This window comes from Jaculus jaculus, chromosome 1 (genome assembly GCF_020740685.1).
Source record: "Jaculus jaculus isolate mJacJac1 chromosome 1, mJacJac1.mat.Y.cur, whole genome shotgun sequence".
Classification (NCBI taxonomy): domain Eukaryota; kingdom Metazoa; phylum Chordata; class Mammalia; order Rodentia; family Dipodidae; genus Jaculus; species Jaculus jaculus.
This window is the reverse complement of record NC_059102.1, coordinates 59685205-59706000: the sequence shown is the minus strand read 5'-3', so window position 1 is coordinate 59706000 and position 20796 is coordinate 59685205. Positions and strand designations below refer to the sequence as shown.

At 37.8% G+C, this 20796-nt stretch overlaps 1 protein-coding gene across 2 annotated transcripts in view; it reads right to left on the bottom strand.

The window, feature by feature from the left end:
- Positions 1-203: 203 nt before the first annotated feature.
- Smc5 (structural maintenance of chromosomes 5) overlaps positions 204-20796 on the bottom strand; it is an 89199-nt gene continuing 68606 nt past the window's right edge. Inside the window, exons 18-25 of one of the 2 annotated variants that reach the window (XM_045153778.1) lie at positions 15724-15849; positions 12268-12312; positions 11775-11870; positions 11200-11304; positions 10901-11020; positions 3907-4086; positions 3731-3826; positions 204-2700 (exon numbers count right to left, since the gene is read on the bottom strand). In XM_045153778.1, coding sequence (XP_045009713.1) covers positions 2557-2700; positions 3731-3826; positions 3907-4086; positions 10901-11020; positions 11200-11304; positions 11775-11870; positions 12268-12312; positions 15724-15849 — 912 coding nt within the window. In that variant the 3' untranslated portion in view covers positions 204-2556. The remainder of the gene's footprint in view (positions 2701-3730; positions 3827-3906; positions 4087-10900; positions 11021-11199; positions 11305-11774; positions 11871-12267; positions 12313-15723; positions 15850-20796) is intronic. The other variant, XM_045153779.1, reaches the window with a different exon arrangement.

Below are 20796 nucleotides of genomic sequence, written 5' to 3'. Positions count from 1 at the left end.
ATCCTCCTACCACTGTAAACCAACTCTAGACACATGCACCACTTTGTTTAGCTTTACATGGGTACTCAGGAATTGAACCCAGTAGGCTTTTCAAGCAGGTGCCTTTAATTGCTGAGCCATCTCCCCAGCCTACAAAATGACTTGTAATGAAAGGTTCAAAGTATAAAAAGCTCTCTCACTTTAAATAACCTAAACCAAAACAATATGAAAATATGTATTTATTACCAACAAAGCAGCATTTCAAACAGCCTTTTCAAATCAATTACACATATACACACATAATACAATGAAATGTTTTTCACATACTAAAGGTTCATACTGAAAATAAGTATGTCCACGACAATCAAAAAGCATCCAGAACTCTTCTTACTTTGAAAGTAATATTAAAAAAAAAAACCCTTTATAACAGAGACTCTCCTTATGCACACCAACAAAGATTTAGTCATGAAGATATCTATAACCTTATGGTTTTAAATATCATTTTATTTATCAAATCATGCTTTTACTTAAAATTTTTACTTTTTGAATGAAATTAGAAATCATTGGCAGAAAATATAATATACTATGCTTGACTTATCCTTCCTTAATATGATAAAAATGATACATAATCTATTTACCCTTTTTAGCTGAAAGTTCAATATAAAAAAAACCATTAACTTGGTTCACTAAATGCTTATGAACAAGGTAAGGAATAACTATTGGCATATAAATAGAAATGGAATTAGTGACCAGATTTTCAAAGATGCTTTATTTTCTTTCTCACACTGGCATTTGTTTTGCAGAATAAACTGATTGGTAGTAACAGAAAAAACAAACTGTTCCAAGCACTAGATGTCACAGGAAGAACAAAGGAATGACAGAAATGTTTGTAATATCCACTCACTAATATGTTACTGCATTTTAAATATTTACATGACTTGTTGATCCTAGTAAAAGTATTATTTTAAATAATCTCATACTTCATGCATTAGATTTAGCTTAAGAGGGAGGGGTCTCATAATTTTTAATAATGAAACTTATTTTAAAAGGACATAAACTCATGGTCTTTTTTATTTTTTAAACCATTAAGAATATAAACTTCAGTGGCTAATCATAAAACAAACTGAATAGAAGTCTTCAGTTGATTCAGTCTAGTAAGTTAAAAAAAAGAAGTTTTGTTACTACCAACGGAAATCTGTTCCAATCCACCATTGAAAGACATGTCCAGTTTCTTGCAAGATTTATATTTTAAATTATTCTTTAAATAAGTTATTCTTTAAATCTATTTGATGCTGTTAATTAGCATAACTCAGAGAGAAACAATGATTTTCTCATTTATTTGTCCCCAGTTGGAAGAAAACAATTTAAATGAGATAATGGGTTTGATCAACACTGTAAGGAAGGACCTGTAAGTTCTAAAAACATGACTTGAAACAAATCAATGCTTTCCCCTCACTTTATACTGCACTGAGAAATTTCAAATACAAATTTGTAGAAACCTATATATGAAATCCTAGGAAAAATCTTACTAAAAATAATTATACAAATGCTTTTAGAAATTTGAGATGTAAAATACAACTGACTTTAAATTAAACAAGACAAGAACCCCCACCTCAACCCACATACTTTACAAGGCTCTTCTTTAAAAACGCTTATCACCTGATTTTTTTTAATTTACCAATGCTTTGACTACATTCTGCATCTTATAGTGGCCACCTTGTGGCCTTTCAAAGTCCTGCTGCCATTTTTGAAGCTGTGTGTGTGTGTGTGTGTGTGTTTTCACAATCCTCTGGAATACCAATATAGAGAATCAGCTTTCATAAAACTTCCTATAAAGGTCTGTAACAATCCAAGTCTCCTATGAAGATCAGGTAACCTTTTTTAAGCAAGCACCTTAACCACTGAGCAATCTCCCCAGCCCTAAGGTATTCTTTCTTAACATGAAGAACTGAAGAGATGGGCCACAACTTACTGTACATTACACTAGACATTCCCATAAGTTTTTAAAAACTAAACCTAAGTTAGAAGAAAACTGGGATTTCTAGTTCTGGAGTCATCTTTAGTTCTACAAGCTATTATTCTGCAATAAATGCTACCAGGTGAAGTTAATTCATTGTGATTGATAACTCCCCTTCCATTGTACCTCTGATTTACAACAGAAATCATTAAAACTTTTTGCTTTCTAAGATGGGATCTCAATCTGTAATTTAAACTGGCCTGGGATTTAATATGCAGCCCTGGTTGGCCTCAAACTCATGTTCTTTCTGTTTCTACCTCTCAAGGGCTGGATTAGAGACGCCATCACAAGAGACAGTAAAAACCTTTAACCATGAGAATCTAGTACTCACAGAGTACTAATAACTCCAGTTCAACCAATGCTGAAGCAACTTTTACTACCTAGGAAATGTTCCAAAGTGTCAGTGTGTTCATTTCATCAACCTATTTGTATTTAAAAGCAAGTTTTCAAAAATAACCAATCTTTCTGTTTCAATAAATTTGCTAACTTTTATTCAGTTGAGCCATATGTATAAACAGTTAAAAGGAAAAAGCTCCAAAGTCTTCCCACCCCCTTCATTTTCACTGAGAAGGTTGAGTGAAGGTAATACGGCGCCGCCGCCTTTGGAAAGCCTTTAAATTCCACCGGTTTGGTTCCAGCATATGAGGACCATTGTAGACAAACAATACTGTCATCTTTTCGGAGTATGGAAGATTCTGTAGGAGCTGTGAGGATTGAAGCAAACTGGCATATAACACTCTACACTGAGAAGCAGTTTTCCAACCTTACACGTGCACTATAAACTTTGCTAGACTGACAACTCCTATTTGTGGTCTGGCCTAAGTTAGTTTTCTGGAAACCCTCTATATAGACAAAAAAAAGTATGAACTTCACTTTTATCCCAAGCATCATGGCAGACTGGAGCTTTGACAATTATGTGCAGGAAAGTTTGGCTTATAAGATCTGACTAGTCCATACATATTTGTTGATAACAGATGTTACAAAAAAATGTACGGTTACCCTTCCCCACCCCTTGCTGACATAGGGTCTCAATCTAGCACAGGATGACCTGGAACTCACTCTGTAGTCCCAGGCTGGCCTCGATCTCACGGCATCCTCCTATGTCTACCTCCAAAGTGCTGAGATGAAAGGTGTGTGCCATCATGCCTGGCCAAAAGTATGCTTTTAGGATAGGCTCTCCAATATAATTTTTCATAAAAACTTAATTGTAAAAAAAATAAAATCTGATTATCTTAATAAACATAGCTTTGAGTATAATCATTTTATAATTTGCCCACACTACACTACATGTAACAGATGAAAATTTCAAACTGTGATAGTCTAAGGTCACAAAACATTCTCTGTGACGATAACTGTGATGCTATCAAAGTGTATGTGTGAACAGAGTTGGGATGTTAGTATTTCTCCCGTGCCAGGTAGGGGTAGCATGTGACAGGCCAGGCCTTTCTGAAAAGAGAGAAGGCTAGAGTTGCAGGGTCTCCATTCCCAGTCCTCTCAGCGCTAAGAAGAGGGATGTCAAAAGCCAGGAGGAAATCAGTTCTAGACAATAACACTGCTGCGTTAAGTACACCTCTAGAACTTGTCTCAGGTGAATATAAATATTGCTACCATCTTTTAGGCTTCCTTTTTTGAAGTGTTCCTGCTCATATTTACATATTGGGCCCAAATTTCCTACACAGTTAAACCATAGCAGACAATGAGTATATGAGTGCTATGAGCTTTCTTATCACTTACCTTTGGTGTAATAAAGAAGTACTGTGATGTGTTCTCTTTACAGGCAGTGTTTACAACCATTTCAAACACTCTCCGTTCATTGATTGGGTCCATACCCTAAACCATAATAATGACTACATTAATCTCTATTATGTGATACGTACAATAAAATCCAAGGAAATGAATACTGAGTATACCTGATTGATTTCATCAACTACTCTGAATGGACATCTATTGAGCTCCTGAAGTGCCATCAAGTACAACATGGTAGAGACGCTTCTTTCACCTCCACTCTGATGATGAGGAGTCAATTCATGAAGCTGAGTACTGCTGCGGAATTTGACTCGAATTCGAATCCCATACTTATCATAATCTTCCTGTGAAATATTAAAAAGCTGAATGGTGAGCTTTAATTCTATTTTTTGAAAGCAGGTTGATAAATCAATCATAGAATAAAGAGCTTAAAATGTACTGGTACTTAGCAATTATTGTCTAAAACACTTAAGACTCCCTAAGGACCTATTTAGACAAGATAATTATTCAGATTAAAAATAACTTTTTTCTGGACTGGAGAGATGGCTTAGCAGTTAAGACACTTTGGCCTGCAAAGCCAAAGGACCTTGGTTTGATTCCCCAGGTTCCACATAAACCATATGCATAGGGGGGTGCACGCATTGTCTGGAGGCCCTGGCGCACTCATTCTCTCTACCTGCCTATTTCGCTCCCTCTCTCTCTCACAAATAAATAAAATAAATAACATTTTCTGTTCTAGACCATTCTTCTGAAAGTTAGTAAACTTCCTCAAAAACAGTAAATTACCAGGTGAAAGCTGTCATAAAGATAGCATCTGTCCCAGTTTTTCTTTAAAAATTTTTTTTTTGTTTATTTATTTGAGAGCGACAGAGAGAGAGAGAGAGAGAGGGAGAGAACGGCGCGCCAGGGTTTCCAGCCACTGCAAACGAACTCCAGATGCCTGCGCCCCCTTGTGCATCTGGCTAACGTGGGTCCTGGGGAACTGAGCCTCGAACTGGGGTCTTAAGCGCTTGCCTGTGAAGCCTAAACCGCTAAGCCATCTCTCCAGCCCTGTCCCAGTTTTTCTTGATGTGTACAGGTGTGTATGCATGCATGTCATTGCATATATTCATGTGTGACCATGTGAGCAGAGCCTAGAACTGACAGTGAATGTTTCCTCAATTAGTCTCTTATTTTTTTTAACATTTTATTTTTATTTATTTGAGAGAGAGAGAGAGAGAGCCAGATAGAGAACGGGTGTGCCAGGACCACTAACTACTGCAAACAAACTCCAGACTCATGTGCCACCATGTGCAGCAGGCTTCCTTGGATCCTAGAGAATCAAACTTGGGTCTATAGGCTTTGAGGGCAAGTGCCTTGACTGCTAAGCCATCTCTCCAGCCCCCAGTCTCTTATTTGTTTACGACAAGTTTTCTCACAGAACCTAGCACTCACCAATTTAGCTAGACTAATGAGCCAGTCCAGGGAATTTATCTCCACCTCCGCAGCACTGGGATGTGGGTTCTGGGGATCTGAACTCAGGTCACCAGACTCGTGTGGCAACTGCTTTACCCACAGAGGTGTCTCAGTAGCCCTAAAGTGCTAGGCTGTTAAACTATGGGCAAAAGAAGTGAAACACAATGGACTGTTGTGACATTTTCTGCCAGGAAATCAGTTGTGTATGTTACCACAGAAGAGGAAACATTCTCTCCAACCCTCAAGCTTGCCAAGGAAATAATTAGGCACTTTAAAAATTATTTATATTATAGGATGAAGAGATGGTACTTGCCTGCGAAGCCTAAGGACTCAGGTTCAATTCCCCAGAACCCACGTAAGCCACATGCACAAAGTAATGCGTCTAGAGACTGTTCACAGTGGCTAGAGGCTCTGGCACACCCATTCTCATTTTTTCTCTCTCTCTCTCTATGTGTGTGTGTGTGTGTGTGTGCATGTGTATATATATAAACAAAGTTATTTACATTATGTTACAATACTTAATAAAAGGCCTGGCATAGAAGAAGTGCTGAATAAATGTAACAAGCTGTCTGTATTATATACATTTTATGAAAACTGCTCTTATTAATGTTATCTGTCATTTCAAGGTCACTCATATTCAGGTTTTTTTTTAAAAGATACATTTATTTACTTGAAAGAAAGAGGTGGATAGTTAGAGAATGGGTCTGCCAGGGACTTCAGCCACTACAAACGAATCCCAGATGCATGTGTCACTTTGTGCATCTGGGTTATGTGGGTGCTGGGGAATCAAATCTGGGTCCTTTGGCTTTGTAGGCAAGTGCCTTAAACACTAAGCCATCTCTTCAGCCCCAATTCAGATTTGTCTTAAGCTGAGATATGTGACATCAGTTAAAAGTTGTTACCTATTTAATAAATAAAGTTTTATAGCCTAAGATAATGACTGATCAAGAAAACAATAACATGGGCTGGAGAGATGGCTCAGCGGTTAAAGGTGCTTGCTTGCTTACTTGCAAAATCTAATGTCTAAAGTTCAATTCCCCATTACCCATAGAGCCAGATGAAGAGTGGTGCAAGTGGCTAGAGTTTATTTGCAGTGGCAGGAGATCCTGACACACCCATTCTCTTGTTTTCTCTTTGCTCACAAATAAATAAAATATATATAAAGAAAATAATGACATAAGAAATTAAAAAGCTTTTAGCAGTCACATTTTAAAAAATACATAGAAAATGTGTTAAAATAAATTTAAAAAATTTTTTTGAGGTAGAGTCTTATTCTAGCCCAGGCTGATATAAAACTCATAGCAATCTTCCTACCTCTGCCTTATAAGTGCTCGGATTAAAGGCATGTGCCACCATGCCTGGCTAAAATTAATTTTTAATATTTTATTTTATATTAATTATAACAGGTTATTCTCTTTTATCCCCTCATCCCAGTTCTCATTATCCTGGAGACCCTCCTCAGTAGGATTATGGCTAAATTTTTTTTTTTTCTTTTTGGTTTTTTGAGGTAGGGTCTCACTCTGGTCCAGGCTGACCTGGAATTCACTCTGTAGTCTCAGCGTGGCCTCGAACTCAAAGCAATCCTACCTCTGCCTTCCGAGTGCTGGGATTAAAGAAATGCACCACCACGCCCGGCTTTTTTTTTTTTTTTTGAACTTTTTAAAAAATTGTATTTACTTGAAAGAGAGAGAGAGGGAAAGAGGCTGACACACACACAGAGAGAGAATGAGCACACCAGGGCTTCCAGCCACTGCAAATGAACTCCAGACACATGCACCACCTTGTGTATCTGGCTTATGTGGGTACTGGGGAATCAAACTGAGGCCCTCTGGCTTTGCAAGCAAATGCGTTAACCACTAAGCAATCTCTCCAGCCCCTGGCTAATTATTTTTTAAGATATTTTATTTATTTAGAGAGAGAGAAAGAGGCAGACACAGAGAAACTGAGTATGATCTGTACCAGAGCCTCCTGTTATTGCAAGGTCCAGATGCATGTGCCATGTTTTGCACCTGGCTATACATGGATGCTAGGGAATCAAATCCAGGCCATCAGGCTTTATAAGCAAGCTCTTTTAACCACTGAGCCATCTCTCCAGCTCTTAAAATTAATTTTATGGCATATTTTTATTTAATGGAGTATATCTAAGTGTCATTTCTAAATAATCACAACATAAACCATATATATATATATGTTTGTTTGTTTGTTTGTTTTCCAAGGTAGGGTCTCACTCTAGCCCAGGCTGACCTGGAATTCATTATGTAGTCTCAGGGTGGCCTCAAACTCTTGACAATCCTCCTACTTTGCCTCCCAAGTGCTGGGATTAAAGGTGTACACCACCATGCCTGGCTTAAATTTTTTTTTTTTTTTTTTTTTTTTGGTTTTTCGAGGTAGGCTGACCTGGAATTCATTATGGAGTCTCAGGGTGGCTCGAACTCATGGTGATCCTCCTACCTCTGTCTCCCAAGTGCTGGGATTAAAAGGTGTGCGCCGCCACGGCCGGCTCTGGCTTAAAATATTTTTATAATATTAATATTTTATACTTTTTCACACTGAGAGCCCTGAAGCCCATTATATGGTATATACTCAAGAGTACTAGTTACATGCTTCAGAGCTCAGCAGTAACAACCTCAGACAGTAGAGTTCTAAGGTTAACAGTAAGAACTACAAAAACAATTTCAACCATCAATGCAAAAGGATTCTGGTAATATCTCAAATTTTACAAATACCTCTTTCAATCTGATTATCCTCCTGCTACAAAGCTCCGAACAGATATCAAGAACATAAAACACGCATCATAGCTTTAACTCCCGAGATTTACTTTTTTAGCTACATTTTATCCAAAATACTGACTACATCATTTCTTGACTACTCCAGCTTTGATTTACTAGTTTCACCTTGGCTCCGCTGTCCATCATTCTTTGCTCTTCTTGCCTTATTCTAGCTTTCTTCATCTCACTGAAGGCTCTGGTTAGAGCAGGCAGGCCTGGAACTGTGACTAATGAGGCCAGAATAATATAGTAAGGGGACAAAAGGAGAGGCAGAGAAGAAATGAGGATAGGTAAGAGAGGCAGCCTGAAAAGCATGAGGACAGGCATTCCTACAGCAATGCATTTAAAACACAGGAAGGCTACTGTGGTGGTTTGATTCAGGTGTCCCCCATAAACTTAGGTGTTCTGAATGTTAGGTTTCCAGCTGATAGAGATTTGGGAATTAGTGCCTCCTGGAGGCAGTGTATTGTTGGGGGCGGGCTTATGGGTGTTATAGCCAGTTTCCTCTCAACAGTGTTTGGCACACTCTCCTTTTGCTATTGTCTACCTTATGTTGGCCAGGGGGTGATGCCCACCTTCTGCTCATGCCATCGTTTTCCTTGCCATCATGGAGCTTTCCCCTCGAGCCTATAAGCCAAAATAAACCTCCTTTTCCCCGCAAGCTGCTCTTGGTTGGGTGATTTCTACCAGCAATGTGAACCTGACTGCAACAGCTCTATAGAAGCAGCAACACATGATACAATTACAGTACCAGGCTTTGGACTTGGGGCAGGAATTCTGTCAAGGAAAGTTCCATAGCTGTACCGTGCTTATTTGATCCTCTTTGTGCCTCATATGGCCAAGCTGCTCATAAAGACCTTGTAGGCACTTCAAATCTTAGAACGTAGGCTCTGGGATTAGTTACGGAGTTTCTTTGCCACTTGAAAGCTATGACTGTCAATAGACTTATCTTAAGTTTTGGTTTGTTTATGAAGTAGGTTACTTGCTTCATAGGATGGTCATAAGAGATGAAACAAGATAAATCTAAGTACCTGGCACAAAGGAAGCATATTAGAAATTAAATACTGGGCCGGGCGTGGTGGCACACACCTTTAATCCCAGCACTCAGGAGGCAGAGGTAGGAGGATCGCTGTGAGTTCAAGGACACCCTGAGAATATATAGTGAATTCCAGGTTAGCCTAGGCTAGAGGGAGAGCCTACATCAAAAAACAAAACAATAAAAAAAAAAGAAAAATTAATACTGTTACTAGTATACATCCTTCAATTCTAATAAGTCTGAAGACTGTGATAACAATTCCTATAGTAGGATTTAAGAATGATGCTTTATACAAAGCAGATGGAGGAGTGATGGGATGAAACTGCTCAGGACAAGAGAAGCACCATCTTAACTTACATTTATCTATGTAATAAAACAAAAAGCTGCACATATGCTACAATGAAAAAGTATAAAGATATAAAAAAAAGTTCACTATGGAAACATTGTGACAGACACAAAATGTGAACACAAAAATGAGTTTAGTGTACAACTTTTAATGAAAATTAACACATGGTCAATTTTCTGTCACTTATAATCCTACTCACCCTACTTTCCCAATTGTTTTGAAACAACTCTAGTAATCTCTTTACATATTTCTTCCTTCCTCCTTCATTGCGGTTCTGGGGAGTGAGTTCAGTACCTCATGAATGCTTAGTATATACACCACTCACCTATACCTCCAGTTCTTCTTTATACACTATTCTTTTAAAAAAAAGTATTTAAAAATATATTATTTATTTATTTGACAGAGGAGGGAGAGAGAGAAAAAAAGAGTGCACCATGGCCTCCAACCACTGCAAAAGAACTCCAGACATTTGCGCCCCTTGTGCATCTGGCTAAGGAGGGTCCTGGGGAATGGAACCAGGGTCCTTTGACTTTGCAGGCAAATGCCTTAACCAGTAAGCCATCCCTCCAGCCCTAAAAAATTATTTTTAAAATTATTATTTACTTATTTGAGAGGGAGAGAAAGAGAGTGTGTGTGTGTGTGTGTGTGTGTGTGTGTGTGTGTAGGGCCTCCTTCCCTCAAATTAATTCCAAATTCATGTGCCTCTTTATGCATCAGGCTTTGTGTGCATACTGGGGATCAAAACCTGGGCTGTCAGGCTTTGCAAGCTAGCACCTTTAACAACTGATCTCTCAACCCCTTACGTATTATTCTTAACAGAAAATTTAATCTAACCAAATAATAATGTTTGATGTTGAGGCTCAAAAAAATTAGTATCACATTTTCATTTTTATGAATTCTTAAATTTGCGATCACAATGAATCCACTGGAGGCAAGTGCAGTGTTGCAAACACATAATTCTAATACTTAGGAGGTAGCCACAGGACAGTCAGGAGCTCACTGTCATTCTTGACTATATAGTGAATTCTAGGTCATTCTAGGCTACATGAGACTCAAAAAACTGAAAACAAACAAACAAGAAAAACTTGTTGCTACATAATGATATTTTAGCTTTGTTTGTTAAGTTGTTTATGACTCTTCTAAGTTGAACACTGGTACATTGATAAAGCAATATACTTATTCAACATAGCTGAATATCCAGACCAGATATAAAGTTAGTAAGGAATTAGTTATTCATCTCGAATTATCATTCTTCCTGCAAAGCAACCTTAATAGAATCCTACATGTCTTTTCTTGCCTTTGAATAATCTTTTTTTTTCTTTTTATTTCAAGGTAGGATCTTGCTCTAGCCCAGGCTGACCAGGAATTAGTCTTAGGCTGGCTTTCAACTCACAGCAATTCTCCCACCTCAGCCTCCCAAGTACTGGGATTTTGAATAATTTTCTTAGTAAGCAAAACTATCATGTATAGCTCTAAAGCAGATATATTTACATGTGCTTTTTGCACATCATTAAAACTACTTGCCATGAAATATATCACAAATGCAATTTTACCTCATTTTCCGTATGCAGATCAACTTCACCAGCACATTGCATGGAACTAAAAAAATGGCTGAATTTTTCATTAATTTTTTCTACTAGCTCTTTTAAGGGGTTGAGCCACCTTTCTTTGACCTATAAATAAAGACAAGATAAAACATAATTTAAAAGCAATATTGTTTATTCTAATATTGACAGTCTATCTGGTCATAGGATCACACCTTTTCATTCAGAAGCATCTCATTCTATTTTGTATTAGTCTATATGACCATATCATTAATGGTAAGCATATAAGAAGCTATTTAAAACATTACCTGGGAAATGTTTTCCCTGTATTCATCCAGTTCAACTTTCTTTCCCTTCAGTTCCTCAGTTAACTGCTGTATTTCTGTTTCTCTTTTTGTATATTCCTCAACCACCTGGCAGGAAAAAAAAAAAAATTCTTCAAAATAAATCTATCAAAGGATAAACTTGCATCAATTAAACATTAACTGAACATGTTAATTGTGCTGCATTGTTTGTATGTAATTTATTACATACTGAAAATGCTAATTTTTAGTCCCTGAAAAAAATGCACATTACTGTATTTTGAGTTAACCCAACTATTCTTTTTATAAAGAAAAGGCACAGAACACTGTGTTCCTTAGGAAGAATCTATTTAAAATTCTAATAGATTCAGAATCTGGCATTTAAAGCACATTGTTCCTGCTGTCTAGCTTATTATTACCAAGAGCTCTAGTACAGAGTGGGAGGCAAGTACTGGAGAGAACTCTGTGTGTGTGTGTGTGTGTGTGTGTGTGTGTGTATGCATGTGTGCACACATGCACGTGTACAATGGGAAGGGAGGCAGGGCAGTGGCTGCAGAACGGCAGTATCAAAAGAAGCGTACCGAAGGATTCAATCCAGTGAAGCAGGACGCTCTTGATCTTTCCTCAGTTAATAGGGCATCAATTTCATCCAGTGTATTTGGAAGGTCCTGGAAAGCCTAAAGAAAAAAAAAAATCTATCATTAGAAACAGAATGAAGTTTCAATGAAATATCCCAAAAAAGTAATTTGCTAAGTATCTACTACCTGGTCAACAGCATGCTAGTTCGCATCAATAGAAAGGAATTATAAGCAGGTTCTTTTGTCTTTAAAGAAGCTTATGCTTTAAAAAAACAATGGATAAAACCTTTGGATAAAACCTTAAGGCAATGTATTGATGTTGAATATTTTCAAAAAGCAGTACATACCATATAGGCTATGGAATTTAGATAGGAAGTGTTGGCTCACGCTATAGGAGGATTCTGAGAACTCACTTGTGGGTCTTAAAGCAAATGGCTAAGGGAAAGCAAGGCACAGATGATATACGAGTTTGGAAAGAAGAATGAGTACTGCATACCATGGGGGGTGAGGAGTTGTGTCCATTTGGAATGGTGGGTACTTGCTGAATTGGTAGAATGGGTCCAGAATATGTGGGGCATTGAAAGAGAGCAAGAAGTTAGAACTTTATACTGTATTCACGAAGAACTAAAAAAGCATCCTAAGAATCCAACTGCTTTGACAGAATTTCATCAAGATTATCTTCTGACTCCATGCCACAGAGACATTAGAACAGCTATGAGGGGAGGCAAGCAGTATATGATTTTGCCTAGAACTGCAAAGTCCATACGCCAAGAGGTACAAAATGAATCAGAAACCCTACAAAAAGATTTTGATGGGTTCTGATTGTGATGTCTTCACGTATTGCCTTCAAGCTGCAAATACTCGTTATGCATGTCTGCTGCATCTGACTTGTCTACTGAGGTGTGAGGTTATGTTCCCAACACTTACTTGGTATCTTCACCTGATTCTTAACAGGCATTACAATTAAGATGGTAAAACAGTTTTCATTGCACCCACCTTTCCACCACTTTAAGAAAATTTATCCTTTTAAAAAAAAACATTATTTATTTATTTATTTAAGAGAGGGGGGGGAGGGAAAAGGAGAGGGAGAGAATGGGCATGCAAGGGCCTTTAGCCACTGCAAATGAACTCCATATGCATGCACCAACTTCTACACTTGTGCATCTGGCTTTCATGGGTACTAGGGCAGTGAACCTGGATTCTTAGGCTTCACAGGCAAGCACCTTAACTGCTAATCCCTCTCTCCAAACCCCAAATTTATTTCTTCTTTAGCCCTCTCTGTCTCAGCAAACATCATCAGTATTTGTCCAGGTGAAAAAGTTAGGAGTTTTCTCTTCCCCCTCTCATACCCACTGGTAAGTCCTACTGGTTGTCACTAGATGACAGCTTTATTTATCAACCTCATGCTCTCCAATGCTACCATAATCTACACCTCTATATGCTCTTTCCTGGTCCAAAGCACTCTGGAAGTGGTCGCCTTGCTTCCGCTGCTGAACCTCTATTCTTCATAAAGCAGTTAATAGTATTTTTTTCAATAAACCAAATTCACATAACCATTGCGTTTAAAATCTTCCAATGGAAGGGCTGGAGAGAAAATTCACTGGTTAAGGCACTTGCTTGCAAAGCCTAACCACCTAAGTTGAATTCCTCAGTACTCATATAAAGCCAGATGCACAAAGTGGTGCGTGCAACTGGAGTTCTTTTGCAGCTTTGCAGCAGCTGGAGGACCTAATGTATCCATTCTCTATCTCTTTACTTGCAAATAAATAAATAAAAATATTAAAAAAAACTCTTCCAGCAGATTGTACCTCAAAAGAACTGGGCTGGGGATGTGGCTCAGTGGTAGAATGCTAACCTAACATGCATGAGGGAGGCCCAGGATATGTTCAGAATATTGAAAATAAAAAGAAAAAAGCCCAAACTTTGCATGCTTGAGAAAGCAGCTTGTAACATGGCTTCTGACATTTTTAGCCCCATTGACATTGCTTCTGTCCTAACACATGCCAAATATGCTTCCTGGGATGCTTTCAACTCACACCTTTCTGTGACTGACTTCTCACGTATAATGTAATTAAAAATTCTATCTTCTCAAAGGAACCACACCTCAGCAGTTTGCCTCCTTGTTACTCTACCCCTTGCCTTGTGTTATTTGTCTTCTTAGCATCTCTTGCTCTCTGCTATTATTTATTTACATTTTGTTTCAGTCTATTTTATTCTCCAGATCCATATACATGTTTCAGTAGAGAAGTATGTCTGCATTATTCAATACTTGAAGCATAGCAGGTAATAAGATATTTCATAAATATACTGTCTTTTAATTTTGTAAAGGGAGATAGGGACTGAGAAAGTCTTAACTGTGTATCTAGACCATTGCCCTCAACTTCAAGACCCTTCTGTATCCACATCCCAAGTGCTATGAGTAAATGATAGCATGCCAAGCACAAATAAATAAAATGTATGTATGTATGTATGTGTGTGTGTGTGTGTGTGTGTGTGTGTGTATGTATATATATATGTATATACATACACACACACATATGTATGAGACTTAGGATAAGTCAGGTTATTTCTAAAAAAAATTGTAAATAATGCACTAATATTAAATTTATGAAAATATAATATATTCTGGAGAAGTTATAGTTATTATCATTACAAATAAATTTCTTACTTAATTTCCAAGTTTCTATTGATTCCTACCACATGTTGGTGAGAGCCATTCTCTATGATTTCTGTCACATCAGCAAATGAACCTTAAGGACCTGACATTTAAGATACAAGTTACTACATTTTCCAGCTCTCTATATACCTCTAGTAGATATTTCATCATCTATGAAATTAAGAATCAACAACAGAGTACAGCTGGGCATGGTGGTACATGCCTTTAATCCCAGCACTTGGGAGGTAAAGAAAGGAGGATCACTGTGAGTTTGTGGTCAGCCTGGGACTACAGAGTGAGTTCCACATCAGCCTGGGCTAGAATGAGACCCTACCTTGAAAAAAAAAACAAAAAAAAAAAGAAAAAAGAAAAACACCTTTATCTAAAAATACATATTAACATAATTTTAAATAAGCATAGAGAAAGTACTGCCCTCTACTTGTTAGAGAAAGCCCACAGACAAAGAGGTACACAGTTAATGGTGGAATGTGGACTAAAGGTCACCATATCCTAGTTTTACTTAGTGACATATCAACCTATATAAGACATTAGCTCTAAAGATTGAGTAACTAGTGAACCCTAGTTAAACACTCCAATTTCCAGGAAACATTTTTGTTTTTCCTTTGTTTGTCTACATATTATACCTACCTACTATTTCTTAGATGTAAACTACTTACTGGCAGCAATGAAAAACTATACACCATGTTTCTATAGAAAACCATGCCTCCCTAAGGTGACACAGTGAGGAAACAGCCCACTTTTATAGCACAAATTAATGTTCCAACTTTTTGGTCTCACTTTTAGCCCAGGCTGGTCTTGAACTCATGATAATCCTACCTCAGCCTCTCTAGTGCTGAGATTAAAAGGCATGTGCTACTAGGCCCAGCTAGTGTCCCTGCCCCTCACCCCCCCCCCCCCCAAAGGAAGAGTCTTACTCTTGCCTACGCTGGCCTGGAATTCACTATGTAGTCTCAGGCTGAACTTGAATTTACAGCGACCCTCCGGTCTCAGCCTCCCAAGTGCTGGGATTAAAAGGCATGCTCTACCATGCCCTGCCAACAAGGCATTATTGTGATTTTTAAGGTAATTTCTGGGTTTTAATTTTAAGACTAAGCAATAAGACATGATTAAATCTGAGGAAGGAAATATGTTACAAAAATTACCTTGAATACATAATTCAGTTTAAAAAATCAGGGAAAAAATTTTAAATAATACAGCATTTTTTTATAACTTGAATATCTTAAGCTTAAAAATAATGTGTATAGCAACTGAAGCATTATATATTTTTATACTTACTGTGTGATATTCTTGTGGAACAGCCTGCTCTGCACTCAGGTTACATACTTGCCTAGCTCTCTTCATAAGTTCTTTGCATTTCTGTAACAATCTTTGTCTATTTTCATCCAACTCCAGGAAATGTTGCTAATACAAGAAAAGCATTTTAAAAATTTCAATGTTTCTTAAATCAGAAACTTGTTTCATTAAGCTACTACCATATATCCAATAAATTATTGAAATTTAATTATAACCACATCATTCAAACCATATCTCAAATCAAGAAAAGTGGTTTCAAATCAAGCTTTAAAATATACCAGAATAGGACCTGGGCATGGTGGTGCATGTCTTTAATCCCAGCACTTATGAGGCAGAAGTAGAAGGATCACCCTGAGTTTGAAGCCACCCTGAGACTACATAATAAATTCCAGATCAGCCTGGGCTAGAGTGAAACCCTACCTCAAAAAAACTAAAAGTAAATACACACACACACACACACACACACACACACACACACACACACGGCTGGAGAGATTGCTCAGCGGTTGAGGGACTTGCCTGAAAAGCCAATTGAACTTGGGTTCAATTCCCCAGTACCCAGTTAAACCAGATGCACAAAGTGGCACATGCATCTGGAGATTGTTTGCAGTGGCAAGAGGCCTTGGTGCACCCACACACACATGCTTGCTTTCTCTTTCTCTCTGTCTGTATCACTGCTTGTAAAATATTTTAAAAAATGAGAACATTAATAACTTAGCATTTCTTTAATATGTTAAGTATCCTATTCTAAACATTTGACATGTTACTTTGCTATATGTTAAGTATATGCTAATGAAATCTGAAATACTTAGTACACAGGTTTCACATCAGAAGTATAGCAACCATAAACTTTTAAAATTCTATTTGAGGGCTGGAAAGATGGCTTAGCAGTTAAGCACTTGCCTGTGAAGCCTGAGGACCCTGGTTCAAGCCTCGATTCCCCAGGACCCACGTTAGCCAGATGCACAAGGGGGCGCACATGTCTGGAGTTAGTTTGCAGTGGCTGGAGGCCCTGGCGTGCCCATTCTCTCTCTCTATCTGCCTCTTTCTTTCTCTGTCTGCTGCTTTCAAATAAATAAAAATAAGCAAAAAAAATTTTAAAAATTCTATTTGATACTTTTTCCCACTGTCTTTTATGTATTATCATTTATTCATGGATCTATTCATTCCTTCAACAAATAATTATGGAGAGAGACCTATGTTGGCCAATGCCAACATTGTATTCCACATGAAAGCATAGAAAGGTGAATATGGATCAAGACATATAGAAGTATCATCATATCAGAACAGGCACTATTTACTGAATGCTTACATGTTAGACCTTCCTTTGGCTAGATGCTTCACATACATTCTATTGTGTGTGTGTGTGTTGAAACAGGTTCTCATATAGCTGTTCTGGCCTTGAACCTAAGATCTTCTTATCAAGTGTGGAATTACAGATGTATGCTTCCATACCTGTTCTTCAATCTTTAATTTCTCACAACACAGCACAATAAAAATATCCCCTTGACACACTTAAAAAAAATGCCTGAAATGGAATTAATTTGTTCAAGCCCACATATTAGAGAATGTTACAATTCACATTCATGTCTGTCTATAGACATAGGTTTTGTGCAACCCCTCCCCATCCCTTAAAGACAGGGTCTTGTGTAGCTCTGGCTAATGTGGAACATACTATGTAGCCAAGGCTCACCCTGAACTCCTTATCTGCCTGCTTTTAACTCTCAAGTGCAGGAATTATGGGCATAAGTCTCTATGCCTAGTTGACAAGACACACGCTCTTTTCACTACAGAATAATAATTCTTACTGTTAACAGTGTGGACAGAGTATTTTAAGTAAGAAAGGAAATGCAGGAAGGCCAGTGATCACGGAAGTTGTGCCAGCTGTACAGTTTTAAAGGCAAGGAAATGACTACAGCAGTAGTTGCAGACAGCATTTGAAAGACTGATATTATGATTGTAAAGACACAGAAATAGCAGCCATGAGCTTATTTAGTGATCAAATAATCCAACATGGCCAGATGAGGAATTTGTAAGGATGTTTAGATCAGTCTTAACAAGGTGGACAAGGGGGAGACTACAAGTTTCACAATGTGATAAGGAGGTACCAAATATATTTAATACCACTGGTAGGCCAAGCATTACCATGACCACTATTCCCTATGTTAGTTAACTTAATTCCCATTACAATCTCCAGAAATGTGCCGTATCTTCTTTCTTTATCACTGAACAGCATTAGGAAACTTGCCCAAGGTTTCAGAACTAGTGGTGAGTAGGTTTCTACAAAAGAAAACAAGTATACCTTGCTGTTTGTACTAAACGTCAAACCAGTCTGCATAAAAACTACATGGCAGAAGGAGTTGATGTCTAGCCACATCCCACGCAGGATGGAAAGCATATAAACTATACCAAGGCAACAGTTATGAAAAGTAAAAGGACATATATGCTGGACTGAATTGCAAATACAACTAAGTATTTTTGGTTTTTTGAGGTAGGGTCTCACTCTAGCCCAGACTGACCTGGAATTCACTATGGAGTCTCAGGGTGGCCTCGAACTCATGGTGATCCTCCTACCTCTGCCTCCCGAGGGGCTGGGATTAAAGGCGTGCACCACCACGCCCGGCTACAACTAAGTCTATTAAGCACTTAGTACTATGGTTACCTTGAATTCATTCTTCCCACAGCCTGAGAGAAATAAAGTTCAAGACCCCTAGTTAACCCAGCTTTGCTCTCTAAGGGCCATTGTACTCAGGCAAATGGAAAACAAGGGACAAGCTGGGTAGAAACTGAACACTCCTAATAATTCCTGTTTCCTGTTCTCTGGCCATTGCCAAATTGAAGCATTAGGACATTACAGGAAAGAAATATCACTGGTGAATATGTGAAGCTCTTGACTGAGGACAAAACCTCATTTAATAGCTTTTTCTGCTTGCTGACATATATTTAGTAAAATATTTTATCTGATAAAAACCCTTCTCTTACCTTTCCACACAGCCCCTGTTCATTTTAACCACAATGTTGTTGAGCTTTGTTGGGGTATTGGGGAGAGGAAGAGAAAAGATAGCAAAAGACAATATACAATTTCTCAAGATAATGCTGCAAAGTCAAGCTAATGTAGAGCCTTCACTGAGATAATGAGCATAGAAAATAAGGCATATGCTCAGAACTTGAGGAGAAAATAGCAAAATATACAAAATATTTCTGTTACAGATCAGGAAAGATTACTTTATAAGTTATATGTCTTGAAGAAGTGATTAAGTATTTTTCAAAAAAAAGTTCAACATTATGAAACTTTTACAGAAATACTTTGACATCAAGGAAAAGCTTTTCTAAGAGCCCCCTCTTGTGGAAGGAGAAGGAACTACAGAATTTCATTAGAATAATAAGCCTTCTATGAACAGCTTGTTAAAATAAAAGCCGTAACAAACACTACTCTGTACACACAGAAGAATAAAATTAAGTTCTAGGTAGTAAGACATTTTACTAATTTTACTAACAGTGGCTAAAAATTAATATTACTTCCTCGATTTCCCAATGGTGGCATTATAGGCATGTGTCACCACGCCAGGCTCTAAACTAATTGATTTATAATTCAAATGTTAACAATGTGTTAATCCCACAGAAGATATATTTTGAAACATAAAAATTAAGTCATTTTTAAAATACCAACTTGAAATACTCATATCAAATTTTAAATTTATAAAGTAGTCCTGAATTGATACTATGTAAGATTATAGGTTTCAATCTAATCCTAAACAATTAAATAATGGCATCCACAATTTGAGAATATGAACTCTGAAACAGACATGATACCACTAGTTGAAAAAACCCACATTTCATCATGTGATGAGCCACAGTCAAAACACAGGTACCCTACAGGTATTGTACAAAACTATATTTAGGCTGTGTCTAAATGAAAAAGAAATGTACTTCATGTTTAGCCTTAGATCCTTTCCCTAAGAGATCTCATTATGTAAAAGCAAGAACATATATCCTCCAACTCTCCAACATCTGAAATGTGAAGCCTTTTTGGGCTTACACATTTTCAGGTAAGGAATGCTTTAAATGATTTGTGCATGGTACACAAATATACATATCTTACAGAAGCAAAAATAAATAAATAAAACAAAAACCACTCTGATATTAAAGTTTGTTTCTGGTGAGGAAATGGGAGTTTACAATTAGGCATAAAAGAGTAGGTTAGGGGCTGGAGAAGATGGTTTAGTGGTTAAGGCACTTAAATGCAAAGCCAAAGGACCCAGGTTCGATTCCCCAGGTCCCACGTAAGCCAGATGCACAAAGAGGAGCATGCATCTAGAGTTCATTTGCAGTGGCTGGAGGCCCTGACACACCCATTCTCTCTCTGCCTCTTTCTCTCTCAAATAAATTACATACACACACACACACACACACACACACACACACACACACACATGGGGGGGTAGATGAAAAGCACAGAATCCCTAAATTTAGTACGAGGACAAACAACAATTTCTAATTTTTACAACTAACACTGATACAAATTTATACTTTTTTTTTTGAGGTAGGGTTTTGCTCTAGTCCAGCCTGACCTGGAATTCACTATGTAGTCTCAGGGTGGCCTCAAACTCATGGTGATCCTCCTACCTTTGCCTCCCAAGTGTTGGGATCAAAGGCATGCACCACCATGCCCTGCTTAAATCTATACTTTTAAAGGAAATCTGGACTCCTGCTAGCCAGTACACTTTTCTTTTTAAATCTATGTTATAGAACTCTCTCTTTTGTTTCCTTGATGTGGGGGATTGATTGGGCCATGTGTATGCAAGTATTCTATAGCGATATCCCAGCCCTTAAAAAACTCCACATGCACAGGCCATTTTGTGTGTCTGGCTTTACATGGGTACTAGGGAACTGAACCTGGATCGTTACATTTTGTAGACAAGTGTCTTAACCCTTAAGCCATCTCTCCAGCACCCCCAGCCCCCTTTTCAATTGTTCTAAATTTTGAGAGGTGCTTGCAAAGTTGTCCAGGCTAAACCAGAACTTATGATCCTCCTGCTTCAACTTCCAAAGTAG